The following is a 15670-nucleotide window of genomic DNA, read 5'->3' as shown; positions in this document are numbered from 1 at the left end:
AGAAACACGGTCAAAACATGTGGTTAGGCAAGTCATAGGCCCTAGGGCAGAATCTATAGATGCTGGTTTGCCTTCATGTTGTCAAACTGCCATCTAAATATTTATGTTATGTCCATATATCTGGCTGCTTTTACCTTGGTCAGAGAAGCTTCTCGTTGCAGTGGGTAATGGTTAAAATAACAAAATGTAGCCACACTGTAACTTTTCTATTGCTTGAAATATTTTGCTGGAGTATATAAGCTGTAAGGAAAAGAAACAAAGGAAGAGAGAAGGAAAACACACAGCAGTAAAGATACAGAAGGAGAGATGTAGAAGGAAGTCATCAGGGAAGCAGAGGAAGGGACACATCAGGGCAGAAGAACAGAACAAACAAGAAAAGAGCAGAACAAGGACAAAAAGGATAAGAAAATTAAAAAGAAGCTTTTAATCCCTCAAAAAAGAACTCTGTATGTTTTCCTATCCATCTCTGCCTATCATTCCCAGTCTCTGGCCTGAAAAAGGCTGGACCCTCTACACTAGGGAAACCAGGAAAAGTTATACACACAAGCTCATCTCTCAAAGGAAAGAGATGTTTACCTGTCTCCTACCTAGAATGCTAAGGCCAGGTTTCACCCAAATTCCCTTGAATATTATGCTTGTTTATCCCAGACTTTCCAGCCCTGCATCTTGGGTGTTACTTCTCAGTCCATCCTTATGAGACATATCATGTGTACTTTACAACAACCCAAGTAACTGTTCTCTTTTGTCCACGCCAATCCTGACTCCGACAGGAACTATGTTTACTTCAGCCATTCTCCATAGACCCTTATTCTGAGCACTGTTTGTAAGTCAAACAGAACACATCTTTCTGGAAGAAGCTGTGTGTACTTTCTACAGAGTTTCAATGTAAACAAACATGTCTTAAGCTTTGTTGACTGAACTGTCATCAGGAAATCTTTCCAAAATTGTACTGTACACAAAGATAGCTAAAATAAATGTCTGGTGTCAGACTCTAGAAGTCTGAACCAACACTAGCTAACTAAATCATATTGAAACAGATTTCCTTCTTGCCTCTTGACGATCATCATTTCCCTGACGGCCATAAGCACCTGCAGGGACCCCAAAATTTATGATGACAAACTCTTGATTCTGATAGAGCCAGGCTGTTTCTTAATATATCAGCCTGGATATTTAGTTGGCAGATACTTTACAGCTCTTTGAAATTCTCTGTAAGCTAATGTTGCTGTTTTGGAATATTACTTTAACTAGGCAAAGATGTGTTGCATTTGTTTATGCTGTGGAATATTACTTTAGCTATGTGAAGGTGTGTTACATTTGTTTCTGCTGCCTTTGTTAGCAATGGAAAGAAAAGTGACATTTGTTAGTGCTTCCCTTGTTTAACTATGTAAAGATGTGTTGCATTTGTTTCACCTTGCCTGCCTAAGGCACCTGATTGGTCTACTAAGAAGCTAAATGGCCAATAGTTAGGCAGAAGAGGGATAGGCAGGGCTGGTGGGCAGAGAGAAGGAGGAGGAGAGATAGAGGGAGAAGGAAGGGGACACACCCCAGGCCAGAAGCCAGACAGACAGACACGAGAAGCAGTGAAAGTCAGGCATACAGAAATAAAGGTTAAAAAAACCCACTCAGATAAAGAGAAACAAATTAAAATAAGACCCAAGATAAGGCCAAGCATTCATAAATAATAAATAAGTCTCTGTGTCGTGATTTGCGAGCTGGTTGGTGGCCCAAAAGAAAGTCTATTACATGTGCCAGCATTTATTATTTGACACATTATCTAACATTATTAAAATATATATTGAAATTTCTTCTGTATAATACAATAACTCTCTTATAATTTCATGATGCTACAACAAAGTGCTTAAAGCTGGGAAACTTATACAGTAATAAGGTTTATCACTTCAGTGCCTGGGGTACCCAAACAACACAATGTCTGGGTTATGACCTCCTGGACGACATCACAGCTTGCTTGCTGGCCAGCCAGCCGGGCCCTATTGATGGGCTCCAGTCCTAAAGGAAAAAGGCAGAGTTTCTGAGGATAACACATGCACGTGTGCACACGCATACTCATGTACATTGTTTAAAAAGTATGCAGCTGTCAACAGTTGTCTAATGATCCTGTCAATGAAAGGAGAATTGCTATCCCTTTTTGTTAACAAAGTACCTTATTTACATTTAGTGTTTAGCTAGTAGGTTAAAAAAAATTCAAACTCCTTTGTGATCAAGTTTATTATATCTTCGTTCTTTTTTTCTGGAAGGATGAACAGAAAGTAAATGTAAGCAGGAAAAACAAACTGAGAATAAAATCCTATCAGGAAGACCTAGTCAAGCTGAGACATTTGTGTGGGAGCTGGAGAGATGGCTCAGTCCTTAGAGCATTGGCTGTTTCTGCAGAAGACCCTGGTTACTACCCAGCACCCACACGGTGCCTTACAACCACCTGTAACTCCAGCTCCACAGAATCTGATGCCTCCCTCTGACTTCCATGGACACCAGATACACAACTGGTACATAAGCACACAGGCAGGCAAACACTTAAAATAAATAAACAAATATTTTTCATTAAAGATTTATCAAAATCCAATTGTCATCCCAAATTCAACTCTTTTGTCCTTTACATATACTTCAGACAATAATACTGACCTAATTTAGAGCCATCGTGAGGATTAATGTGCTTTACAATGCTAATCATAGCATGGACGATGACAGCTTATGATAGGTATAAACAGTCTTGCAATGACAAGTAAGCGGAGCCTCTTATTTGGATGCAAGCCGCTGGTTATTTTCTAAAATAATGCTAATTACAAAACACCAATCACTCCTCGCATAAAGACGTTAGCTAATTAATAAGCATATATTTTCTAAAACCTTAACTGTCTTTAAAGAAGGTAGAATGGCTGTCACAGGCAGAAAACAGTAACTTAGGATCAACCCCACCAGAAGGTGGTCTACCCACCCACTAAAGATGAGCATTGGGTTGATTACTGTCACCATCCCCATCAGAGGGGTTATGCAACTTCCTGGGTCACCTACCACTCAAATGGAAAAGCAAGGGGAGTGTTGAATTCCGACATTTCCCATGGTGACTTCTGCCTTCAACACCAGAGTTACACTCTTCAATAACACGGAGTCAGTATTGGATCACTTCTGTCTCCTTTCAGCTCGGCTAATACGCTTTCCACCAAGAACTGTCACATCCTCCAGATGCCAAGAGCAACCAGAAACACCAGCTGAAAGCCGAAGAGCAGCAGCAGTCCCAGTTCTGGGAACTGAGAGTTTTGGACGTTCTTCTTTATAAACCTCATTCATCAAACAGCAGAGCCATTCCATTCAGCGCTGGCATCATGGAAGTGCTCAGATGGAATTGGCTTAAATTCCCTACAGAAAGGAAGAAATTAACCAGGAGGAAGTGCAAAGAAAGAATCCTAGCTATGACTCAAACCTGGCATTAGGGACTTGTCATAAAGTGTCACCCTTGGGGTTCCCTACAAAAGGTTTCCAGAGTAGAAGTCTAACAGAATCAAATTCAATTACATTTATTGTACCTACCACACTTCCTGCCTATTCAAGACAGGAAGAAATGTTAAAAGATATTCATACAAATTCAGACATCCCTAATAATACAAGGATTAGCTTATACCAAAGTCACATCCCTGGTGCTACAAATCATAACATTAAAGAGTAATTGCTCAGTCATCTTTCCATGAGTGACTTATCAAAGCCAAGGGCTTTGGTAAAGGCTTTTAAAGCAAAAGGCAAGGCTCTTTGGCGTTGTTGCTTTGTGAATAAAGTGGCTGTTTTTTGCTGTAGACTGTCGCTGTAGCTTACTCCCTTTCCATTACATATTTGGGAATTAATTACCTAGTTCAGAAGTTTCCCACTGCCGGGCCTTGTTCCTCTCTCCTACGTAAATGCAGAAATCTGCCTTCCTGCAAATTATCTTAATCAACAGGCATTCAGTCAGTGTTTAGGGTCCAGGAAAACAGAATCCCATTTAAGATATTCATAGATCTTCGAGGACATTACTACCTGCCCAAGCTGCTGCTCTGTTTTACCCCACAACACCCAGGATCAGAACCACTGACAACAGTGTAGTCCGGAACTGATAATTTAGAGGCCTGGGTCTCTTCTTTGCTTAGGGCAGTAAGTCTAACTCCAGACCTAGGCCCGTAAAAACTGCAGCGTCAGCTTGCACTCCCACCAGCAAATTCAGGAGTGTTCCCTTTACCCCACAACCTCTCCAGCATAAGATGTCACCAGTGTTTTTGACCTTGGCCATTCTTACGGGAAAATGAATACAGCCCCTTTGGATATCAGTATGGTGATTTCTCAGAAAATTAGGACACAACCTTCCTCAAGACCCAGCAATATCACTTTTGGGTATATACCCAAAGGATGTTCAATCGTACCACAAGGACATGTGCTCAACTATGTTCACAGCAGCACTGTTTGTCATAGCCAGAACCTGGAAACAACCTAAATGCCCCTCGATCAAAGAATGGATAAGGAAAATGTGGTACATTTACACAATGGGGTACTACACAGCAGAAAAAAAATAATGGCATCTTGAAATTTGTAGGCAAATGGATGGATCTAGAAAACATCATATTTAGTGAGGTGACCCAGACCTAGAAAGACAAATATATCTACTCACTCATAAGTGGTTTTTAGACATAAAGCAAAGAAAACCAGCCTACAAATCACAATCCCAGAGAACCCAGACAACAATGAGGCCCCTAAGAGAGACATACATGGCTCTAATCTACATGGGAAGTAGAAAAAGACAAGATCTCCTGAGTAAACTGGGAGCATGGGGACCGTGGGAGAAGGTAGAAGGGAGGGGAGAGGTATAGAGGGGAGCAGAGTAAAATGTATAGCTCAATAAAATCAATATAACAAAAACTTCAAAAGAAAGAAAGAAAGAAAGAAAGAAAGAAAGAAAGAAAGAAAGAAAGAAAGAAAGAAAGAAAGAAAGACTGCAGTGTCTGGTGTATGGGCTTATCCAGAGCTGTTAGCTTTCCCCAGGTTGCTTGGCTACCTGGTAGCCTCTATGCATTCTGAAAGAAAAGTGGCGCGCTGATTTAAACAATCTGTGCCCTGTTCATAATTTTACTGAAAATAAACCTTTTTATTTATCTTTTATCTACTACTCTGATAGTGCAGTGCACTAATCTTCCTCTCTAGAACCCCCGATCATTTCATTCCTTTCTTAACTAACTTTCTCATAGGGCTTGCTCTCGTGCTCTCTCTCTTTCTGTGTTTGTGTGTGTATGTGTGTGTGTCTGTCAAAACCTTATCTGATTTTCTATGGGGCAAAAGAATTCCAGCCCTGGAACCTGCTAGGGCTGGGGAACTGCTGGTTTTGAGGATATCTATTACTGGGAACGTTTGTAACGAATAGAACAAAAATGAAGAGAGAAAGATGGAGAAAAATAAAGAAACATGAAGAGACGATTCCCATTGTGAGTAGACTTCTTTACCCTCGGACTTGTAGCCCCACTCTGCTCATCCTGGCATCTTTAGCTGAACCCCATTACCCTGGAAATCAGTGTGTGTGAAGAAGTAACAGGTGGGATGCTGACAGCGGGGTGGGATCACGGAGGGATGGTGAGGGGTGGGATGCTGACAGCGGGGTGGGATCAATGGACACAAACAACAGTTTCTACTGAGCTTATAAAAAAACTTCAATATCTATTTTTCACTTATAAATTAAGTTGCTTATAAAAATATAATTTGAGCAGGGAAAACTCATTTTGCTTGTTTGCCTTACTACAAAGGACAGAGAACACACAAGTGTCCCTATACCACCAGTTCTGTAACTATATCTTAGGAAATTATGAATAAACTATGAACAAGAACATAAAGGAATTAGTAATAATCCTACAATGCCTCTAATCAGTAGAGCTACCTCAATGGGGACGGAGGGTGGGGCCGATATGAGAACATAGGACGGAGAAAGAAGGAAAGGCACAATGCAGAAGAGCCAAACCCCAGGAGAGCTGGCCACTGGGTTTTGATGAGACTCAGTAAGTTGTTAGGAAAATACTTCCAGTTATCTCAGGTCTGCTTGTCCTTGGCCTATTTACAAATGGATGTCTCGCAGACACACACACACTCCCCTAAACAATAACCCTCCACTCCTTAAACAATTCTACAGACTCCTGGCACAGCCATATTTGGCCTATCCTTGAAAACCCACTTCTTGCAGTTTGACCGCTGGCTCATAGGTTAACAGCATGCACTGCTCTCACAGAAGACCTGAGTCAGGTTCCCAGCACCCACACTGCAGTCCACAACCACCTAGAACTACATTCTAGGGGATCCGATACCTTCTTCCGGCCCCAATGGGCAACTGAACTCATGTGCACATAACCCCATGTGTATACACACACACAGTAATTCTTCAGAAAGAAACCACCCCTTCTGGTCACATACAGGACGGAGGTGCAGTACTGATTGGAGAGGCTGATAAACGACAGTCTGAGGAAACCATGGAGCCACAAGGCATCTACAGTAACAGATATTCTCAAGGAGGAAAAGAAATCCATCCTCGGGTGTCTGTAGAAGGTATCAAAAGCCAAGTCCGTGTGTCACCCAGTTATAGACAAAGGGAGTAAACAACCCTGACAGCTGGCAGGACAGACTGAAGGCACAAGGCCAAACCAAGGACCTCCATCCTGAGACCTCCCATCTTCCCTCCTTGGCAGGTCAGATTCAACAGCTCCTTGAGCCACTGGATTTCCAAAACACGACGGTTTAGGGCAAAGCAGCGAGTCTTATACGGCTACATCAGACATCTGCACTGCTGTAGGTGTTATGGATGCAATAAATATTGACAAAAAACAAGACTCCATTCTCACCTTCTTTGCAGCCAGAAAAGGGCACATGAACTATTTCTGCATCTAAGATCTTAAAGCCCATGAGAATAACTCCAACTCACTTCTCATCATGTTCCTGAAGCCTGGATGTACATCATCACATACTTAGTTTGAGAAAACTTCATACTCCAAAGGCAACTGATCGATGTAATGTGAACTGACACCTCAACCTGGTCCTCCTAAGAACACCCTCCTGGCAAAGGGCTTCCATGCCGCTTCCTCCCCGTTGCCTGAAGGTCCATTCTGATGCCAGGAAAACAAGGTCACTCCCCTTCTGTTCTTTCCCCCACTACAGGAGACTGAATCCAGACTCTTGTGCATGCTAGTCAAGTGTTCTATGTGCAAATTTGTATCCACAGCCCTCTACAGTCCTTCTCTGTCTAGTAGCTCACCACGTAAGGATTCCCAACAAGCACAGAGAGCAAGCAAGCTCAATCTCTTTCTTTCACTCATTAAAAATAAATCTCATGGGGCCCAGATTTAGAACACCATGAAAAAGTTAAAGCGAGAGAGGGAGGCACCCACCCACACATCTCTCCATTCAGAGGCACTATTCTGCAGTTGCTGGAGAGTTTATAATTAACATACTCGCTTACATTGGAACAGAAATTTCCCGATTCTCCTGTAATTTACACAGGGGTATGACTGACCACAAAGTTAGATCACAGGTAGGATCAGCATCCCTGGCTTACTCCAAAGGCCTTCTTGGTGTTCCCTCTCTGGTTTTCTGCATTCACCCAGTCTTGACTGAGGCAGATGCTGGCCTAACTCAAGTACAAGCAGACAGAGAGTTGCTCCAAACCGTTCACTTCCTTCCAGAGGCCCAGCTGGTTGCCACAGGCTCCATGAACTCTATACCGAGGATCTGTGAAAATGTGGGATTGCATTCCCACCCCTTTACTATAGTGTCTTCTAAAGATGGCTGCCATCCGTGTGCTACCTGGTTTCTGTTTCCTTTCCTACCTGCTGCCACCCTAGGATCTAAGGCAAAGGTGCAGCGAGAGATGCGTGCACCCCACCTTACAGTACAGGACCGTGTACAACGGTGAGGGTGGCAAGAACACGTAATCCCAGCTCCTGGGAGGTAGAGACAGGAGCTCAGCTGTTCGAGGTCATCTTTGGCTTCACAGGAAGTTTACACATAGCTGGGGGATGTATCAAAAACAACAATTACACCCCCCTCCCCCTAAAAAAAAACCTACAATACCAGAACAAGAAGTCTCCTTCTTTGACAGAAAGGGGAACTGAAACTCAGAAAAGATCCTGTCCAGGGCTACACTTATTTCCTGATAGTAAAAAGAGCAGGCCAACTCTCACACTCTCAGCTCAGGCATCCGGTCTTGTAATTCCAGAGACAGGTCAGAGTTTTTCATCTGCTAGAGAACTGCAAAGATCATGCATGACTCCTGGCGTTTGAGATAGGGCCGGGAGATATTACATTAACCAACAGCACAGACCACCTCCAGAGTGGACACGTGGGTCACACAGGGTTAAGCAACACCTGCCCTAGGCGACCTGGCTTTGCTATCTTTATTACTAGAATGACCATTCAGCTCCCAGAATACTCTCCTGCAAGAGCTGGCCAGGTGAGCACAGTCCTTCAGGATGGGCATGGGGCCGGTGAGATGAAAAGCACTTGATACAAAACCTGACAACTCAAGTTCAATCTCACATAAAGAAGGAAGGGAAGGACAGAGTTCACAAAGCTGAACTGACATCCCATGGTACCGGCATGACCACACACACCCCTTCCTCCCCCCCTCCCCCACTCCTTTCTTACCCCTGCACACAAATACACACACATTTTAAAGATAAGTCACTGGAGTAAGGTGAGTCCAAAGTACCCAACTCCTGCCTGACTGTGACCATTCCCTAAGATGAGCAGGGTCCGAGCTGCCACCCCCTGTAGGAATCCACTGTGCCTCTCACCTAAAGATGGGATGTTAATGAGCTTAAGGTGAGACAGTGAGCTGTGAAGGACCGAGAAAAAGATCTGCATTTTTCATGTTTTCCATCAAGAAGACTATCAGTAAAAAATAAAAAATTTCCCACTGCCTTCAAGGTAGTTATATATTATGCTAATAGCTAAAACATAATAAATACAACTTATGCATTTATTGACAGTTTTCACTGACTGTTTTATACTGCATAGAACAGTCAATCATTTGAACGCTTTTCATATTAGATGCACCGTATAAAAGGACACTGTGGACAGGTAAGCCTACAAACCCATTCTTCAAAATCCCGAGAATGGTGGCAACAGGTTTGGAAAGCTGCAATTATACCCACATGAACACAAACAGTGGGCACTTTGCACATGGGGACTCGGGGGCAGACAGTGAACAAGGGGAGGGCCGCTGAGCACACTCATACACTTCATAATTTGGGGCAGAGGACTCGGTTTCACAATGCCCAGGCTGCCTTCAACGTGCTTTATAACTGAACACAGCCTTGAAATCTGGGACCTCTTGCCTCTACCGCTCAAGTGCTAAGATTATATGTATTCACCATCAAACCCCACATAAATCCTGTAGTCTGTTGTTTTCAAGTGTTCAACATGAAGTCACGACTACAAATTAAGGTTGATATTTGGGCGGAGAAACAGCAGGGACAGCAGGGCATAGCCACGTGCCATAGGATAAAGTATAGACAGAGGAAACAACATAGATCAGGTCACCTGATGCAATTTCCCTCAATGAATACAGATAAGCCCTCCAGAATCCTCCAGGCCCACAGATGTTGGGTGCCTGGTCTTCTCTCTTTTATAAAATTATGGGAATTTATGTTTGTCTGTGTGAGTATGTGCCACATGTGTGCCTAGAGACCAGAAAAAGGCATTGGATCCTCTAGAGCTGGCTGGCATTAGAGGAGGTTCTGAGCCAACTGGCATGGGTGCTGGGGAGAGCAGGAACTCTCTCAACCACCGTCCCGTCTCTTCAGCCCCCTCGGCTGTTCTTCAGTGAAGCTTCTACATCTAGACTTGATCTGGGCTGCGTGAAAGGAACAACAGGGAGCAAAGACTCTGGCTCACAAGGGTGTTAGATTATGGACCACGGTCACAGTCCAGGAGGCTCACCTCCGCACTACCATCCAAGGTCACGAGCCGACACTCTGTGGCCACTGAGTGTCAAATCTAGGCTCTATAATGATAAAGTGAGAAGAAAAAGAGGTAAACTAACAGGCTTGAAAATACACACGGGTTGTCGGAAATAAGTGAAAAGCACTAACGTGAGGACACTAATGAACGCCTGCCTTTTCAGCTGAGCCTTTCCTACCGCCCTTATCCATGAGCCTCAGCCCAGCACCAGGGCACCTGTCCACCCACTTCCTGATCAACACTCTGTACTCCGTAACACACACACACACACACACCTGTCTACCCAAACCCTGGCATACACTCTGTACTCGGCAACTCAGCAACAGACAGACAGACAGACAGACACACACACACACACACACACACCTGTCTACCCAAACCCTGGCATACACTCTGTACTCAGCAACAGACAGACACACACCTATCTACCCAAACCCTGGCATATACTCTGTACTCAGCAACAGAGACAGACAGACAGACAGACAGACAGACAGACACACACACACACCTGTCTACCCAAACCCTGCCATATACTCTGTACTCAGCAATAGACAGACAGACAGACACACACACACACACACACACAGGCTCATGGGTCAAACATCGACTCCATCCTGCTCTGCCCACCTCACCCCTCCACCCCACCCCAGTCTATCCGGTCACACAGTCTGCACGCAAACATCCACGCAGCACTTGCCACAAGGATCACAGTCCTACCTCGTCACTGCATCCCTCATCTCTGCCGCGAAGCCCCACACAGCGCTAAGCACCCAGTGCTTCCCGAAAGCACTGCAGAAAGGGAAGAAGGAAGGAGGCAATCGGGAGGAAAACTTCAGATACTGAGCACGTGCGGACTCCGTTTACAATGGCCACATCTTAGCTTTCACCGAATAGGGAGAATCACCCCTCAATCCTGATTTGCATGTTATATAATAAGTTTAAAAGAAGAAACTCCATTTTCCCATTCCATATCTTAAATTAGACACAGGTCAGTGGGGAATGCCGGAGCTTCCCCGAAGACAGCGGCGTGGGAAGGAGTGACCCACGACCATCTGCCTTAGCGGTGCCCTGCTAACCAAGGCAGGAGTGGCACTCACCTGGTTTGTTGCCTTCCCTCTCATGGCCAAGCTGCCCCTTGGTGTTCACACCACACGTGTAAACCTCTCCATCCTCCAGCAGGAACACGGAGTGGTTTCCTCCACACGCCACTTCCTTGATGCTTCTGTCTGACACAAAGCGGCACACCTGGGGCTCAGCCACGATTCCTCCTCCTCGCAGGTTGGAACTGATGCCTGGTTGGCCCAGAGACCAATACCCCCAACATAACATTGTTCTTATCCTTCAGAGAGTCATATAGCCTGGAAGACAGTTTTGTTTAAAAAAAAAAAAGAGGGAGGGGGTAAGGAAAAAAATAAAAAACAAGTTTTAAAATGTCAGAAGAAATCAAGTAACAAATGCAACCAATGAAAATAAAATAACCCTCCCATGTGAGCAAAAGATGTGATAGCCGAAGAAAATGGAACAAAATCCATTACTTTTGTGATGATTAAAAATGGTGTTCATCACGTCTTGCATACTAAAACAAAACACGTTAATATTGTCAAAAGTAGCTACAAGTCAAAAAGATGCTGTTTTGCATTTTATTAATCACTTAAAATGAAATTTTAGATAAATCTCCCTTACAACACTGAGTGAGCATGTCAATGGCAGGAAGCAGACATTCTGCACACCACTAGGCAGAGATGGGGTGAGCTCACCTCATACTTTCTCAGTGTCCTTCCTTCTGCACACTCTCTGCCTTTTTAAAAAATCGCTTTTATTTGAACCAACCTGTTAGATAGACCTACTACTACTACCTCCATCCACAGCATGTTGTCACCTGAGTCAGTGAAGAACGAGGAAACTATGCTCTTGCCTCCCATCCGTCACCAACACTTGAGTCATGCTTCCTACCTGAAAGCAGGCCCTCTGCAGAAATCAGCACCGCGTCCCCTGGGCCTGCTCCCTATGACACGGGTACTCCTCTACCTTCTTCCTCCTCATCAAACAATGCCTTCAGATGGCTGACACCTGAACAGAGACTGCAGACTAACACAGGCTTCTTCCATATAGCAGGACACCAGCTTTGACTGGCTGACTACTGCAGACACTAGATCCCTAAGTTTTAAAAAATATGTCCCCACAAAAGCATGCTTTTTCAAACAAATAAAACCAAAATCTCCTCCCTCTCTACCAGTTCATAAGCATCAGGTGGCCAAATTCTATTTCTATTGCTAAGAGAAACACAAAATGGTGGGTCTGCTTTAGAGAAGGGTGGGGCTGCTCTGGGGAAGGGCGGGGCTGCTCTGGGGAAGGGCGGAGCTGCGCTGAGGAAGGGCAGGGCTGCTCTGAGGAAGGGTGGGGCTGCTCTAGTGGATAATGCCCCCCTCTGGAAAATGATGTGGCAGTTCTTCTTTTGGCTCTTACTGTCACTAGTTAGAAATGTCAAGCAGGTGACTCCCCACTGAAGAAAACACCCAGTGAGAGAAAAGTTTAGAATTTAGAAAAGGAAGGTAGGAAAGCCCAAGCATGTCATAAAAAGCAAAAGGATGAGGGCAGACAGTGGTAGAGAACTTACCTAGCACCTATACAAGACCCTGGGTTCAATCCCCAACATTGGAAACACAAAGTGTGTGTGTGGGGGGGGGTCCTCCTCTTTTAAGATGCCAGGGGAAGACCGAAGCCTGTAACATGGCCACACGCTTGGCCACACACTTGGCCAGTACAGAGTGGGAAGCAGTGGATTTGAGAACAGTCATGCCCAATGTTCGGTTCGATGCTGCCTGCTATTATTTTCTCGAATCCCAAACTGTCAAAGTAAAAATCCCTAGACTAAGTCTTTACCAGTATGCGGAAATTCAGAACCTTGGCAGTGGGTGAGTGGGTTACAAAAAACCAAAGTACTTCCTGAAAACTGAAATGAAGACTGAAGACTGTGAGGAGACCAGGAATTTCAGGCAAATGATGATAAGATGCTTGTTCAAACACTGTTCCCTGCCCGAGGGATTCTTGACAATTGGAGAAGACACCTACTCAGCATAGTTTGTTATTTAAATCACTTTATTTGGATATGAAAGGAAATCTTCCCAAGACCAGCCTTAGGGACATTTAGGTTACATTTCAATTTTCATATATGTTTAATAATTAAATTTTTTTTTCTATCTACTTAAAGTTGTATTTCCCCCAACTGAAAGTCAGTTTCAGATTCTCAGGAAAGCACGGGGCATCTAAGCTGCACTGCACACATTACAGGGTCCTACTTAATAAAAGGAAATGTCAGTCTTCGTATGAATTACAGGGTTAGGCACAACACGTCAAGAACACATCACCAACCAATCCATGGGAAGAACTGTGCTAACATCTGAGGGTCTAGGGGCACAAAGCAGACAGCCTTGCTGTGCAGACGCAGATCTTAAGATGGGCAACTCCTTTCTTCAACATAAAACAATGACTACAGTTTATAATCCAATGAAATCAATTGGTTCAATCCTTCTTGACAATACAGTACTGCGTCCCTAATGACGTTCAAATGTAATTTCACAACCGCACTACAGTTAAGTAATCTTAATTTAATCTTTGAATTTTTGGAAAGTATAAAACTGAGCTTAATTCAGTGTCTTAACCAGAAAGTATTGCTTCTTCCCCAGAGTTTAATATGGTATGGTGTCTATCAGATGCTACACTAAAAAATTACTCAGCTTAAGTTTTACGGTTTTTTGGTTTGGTTTAGTTTGGTTTGGTTTTTTGGTTTTCCTAGACAGAGTTTCTCTATGTAGCCCTGGGATGTCCTCCTGAATGCTGGGATTAATGGTGTGTGCCACCACCACCCAGAAAGAATTATTCTTTGATGAATTACAAAGACTGGGGAAAGAAACCGAAAGTACAAAGGAGGCAGAGAGGGTACAAGAATAAGACCACAGCATGTGTTTATAATAAGACTTCCCAGGTGGCTCAAATGCTAATCCACACTCATTGCTTTCATTTTAATATTTTAAGGTTTTGTCTTCTCTCTCCTATCAACAACTGTATTAACACCACAATACTACATCATCTATCAGCCACTGTAATCATACACAACTTATTATTACTTCCTGTCATCATTGTAACAATGTTTGGAAAAAGCATCCCTCGCAGAGCTCAAGAACACCCATGCTGCACAGCTGGAGGCAGCAGAGCCATGCTCCCCATCTAAGATCAACAGCAATGTCCACACAGATCCACTCCGCCACGTGAGTAACATGTCACCCACAATACCACAACACATCTAAGATCAACACCAATGTCCACACAGATCCACTCCGCCACGTGAGTAACATGTCACCCACAATACCACAACAGAAAATACTCTTGGAAGGACTACACTGTATCGTGTAAAGTTTAAACTAAACCTGCCCTCAGAGCACAGAACTAGTCATACTTGATTACAACTACAGGATTAGCCAATATAAGAAAATGTGTCTGGGGCTAGAGATGACTCCCCTTGCAATCAAGAGGACCAGAGTAGAGGTCCTGCTCAGAAGTTAGCAGGTATTCTTCCTGTAGAGAGCGGATGGCATGGCCTGGACAGGTCAGAGATTCTGCTGTTCAAAACATCCCTCAGACTTAGAGAAGTGCCTTGTCGTGATGCTGGGTGCAGAAGGCTGCAACGCAAAGAAAACGTGTGTCTTAGGTGAGTTTTCTCCAAGAATAAATTAAAATGAAATTTGTGATTCATTTACTATCAGTAACAAAAAAAGAAAAAAGAAGAGGAAACGTCTTGAATCTTTACATCATCCACCCGCAAAAGCTGCCGTAAAAATATCTGGAGTGCAAAACAATGGCAGAGACGGCGGGAAAGTGGCTGTGTTGGGTATTCACACGGGGAGCACTGACGGGGCTTTCAGTTAAAATGTAAATAGCACATTACCCAGAGCAAGAAAGCTAGTTCTACTATATACTAACTAGCATACATAAAGCAAGATTACATAGTGGTGACGCAAACACTGTGCCCCTTCTGTATCTGCCTGGAAGGAAGACTTCATGAGTCACTAATGTGCTGTTCACAGCAGCTTTATAAAATGTGATTATTGGAAGTTATAAGAATCAACTATTATTTATAATCAGATAAACTCGTGTGTGTGTGTGTGTGTGTGTGTGTGTGTGTGTGTGTGTGTGTGTGTGTTTAGTCTGTTGTTCCTGGCACCTACTTTTGTTTAAATTGGGTTTCTTTTACTTGTAATAAAAGAGATCCTGACTGAAAATAACCACATCATTAAGAGCATCAAGAGGTAAGACTTAATTTGAGGGGCTGGAGAGATGGCTCAGCGGTTAAGAACACTGACTGTTCTTCCAGAGGTCCTGAGTTCAATTCCCAGCAACCACATGGTGGCTCACAACCATCTGTAATGAGATCTGGTGCCCTCTTCTGGGGTGCAGGTATGCATACAGGCAGAACACTGTATACATAATAAATAAATAAATCTTTAAAAAAAAAAAAGACTTAATTTGAGCTTATTCTGAGTCAAAGTCATAGGTATTAGTACATAATACACACACACACAAAGGGAAAAGAAACTGAGACAGAGAGCTAGGGAAAGTAATTACAGGACCACACACACCGCAGCACAGTAGGGTTGAATTCAGACTCCACACTCTAGACACACACACATACAACACACAC

At 43.6% G+C, this 15670-nt stretch overlaps 1 protein-coding gene across 4 annotated transcripts in view; it reads right to left on the bottom strand.

Moving 5' to 3' along the window:
• The window catches only part of Herc3 (HECT and RLD domain containing E3 ubiquitin protein ligase 3), a 99171-nt gene that overhangs the window by 75209 nt on the left and 8292 nt on the right, over positions 1–15670 (bottom strand). For all 4 annotated transcript variants that reach the window (XR_007589990.1, XR_007589991.1, XM_050131714.1 and 1 more), the window contains exon 2: positions 11070–11330. Coding sequence is in view for 2 of the 4 variants with exons in the window: in XM_050131714.1 (XP_049987671.1) it covers positions 11070–11301 (232 nt within the window). In the remaining 2 variants the exon portion in view is untranslated. The remainder of the gene's footprint in view (positions 1–11069; positions 11331–15670) is intronic.

This window comes from Alexandromys fortis, unplaced genomic scaffold, assembly GCF_014885135.2.
Source record: "Alexandromys fortis isolate MF-2015 unplaced genomic scaffold, M_Fortis_MF-2015_v1.1 scaffold_386, whole genome shotgun sequence".
Taxonomy (NCBI): domain Eukaryota; kingdom Metazoa; phylum Chordata; class Mammalia; order Rodentia; family Cricetidae; genus Alexandromys; species Alexandromys fortis.
This window is presented reverse-complemented; position numbering and strand designations above follow the sequence as displayed.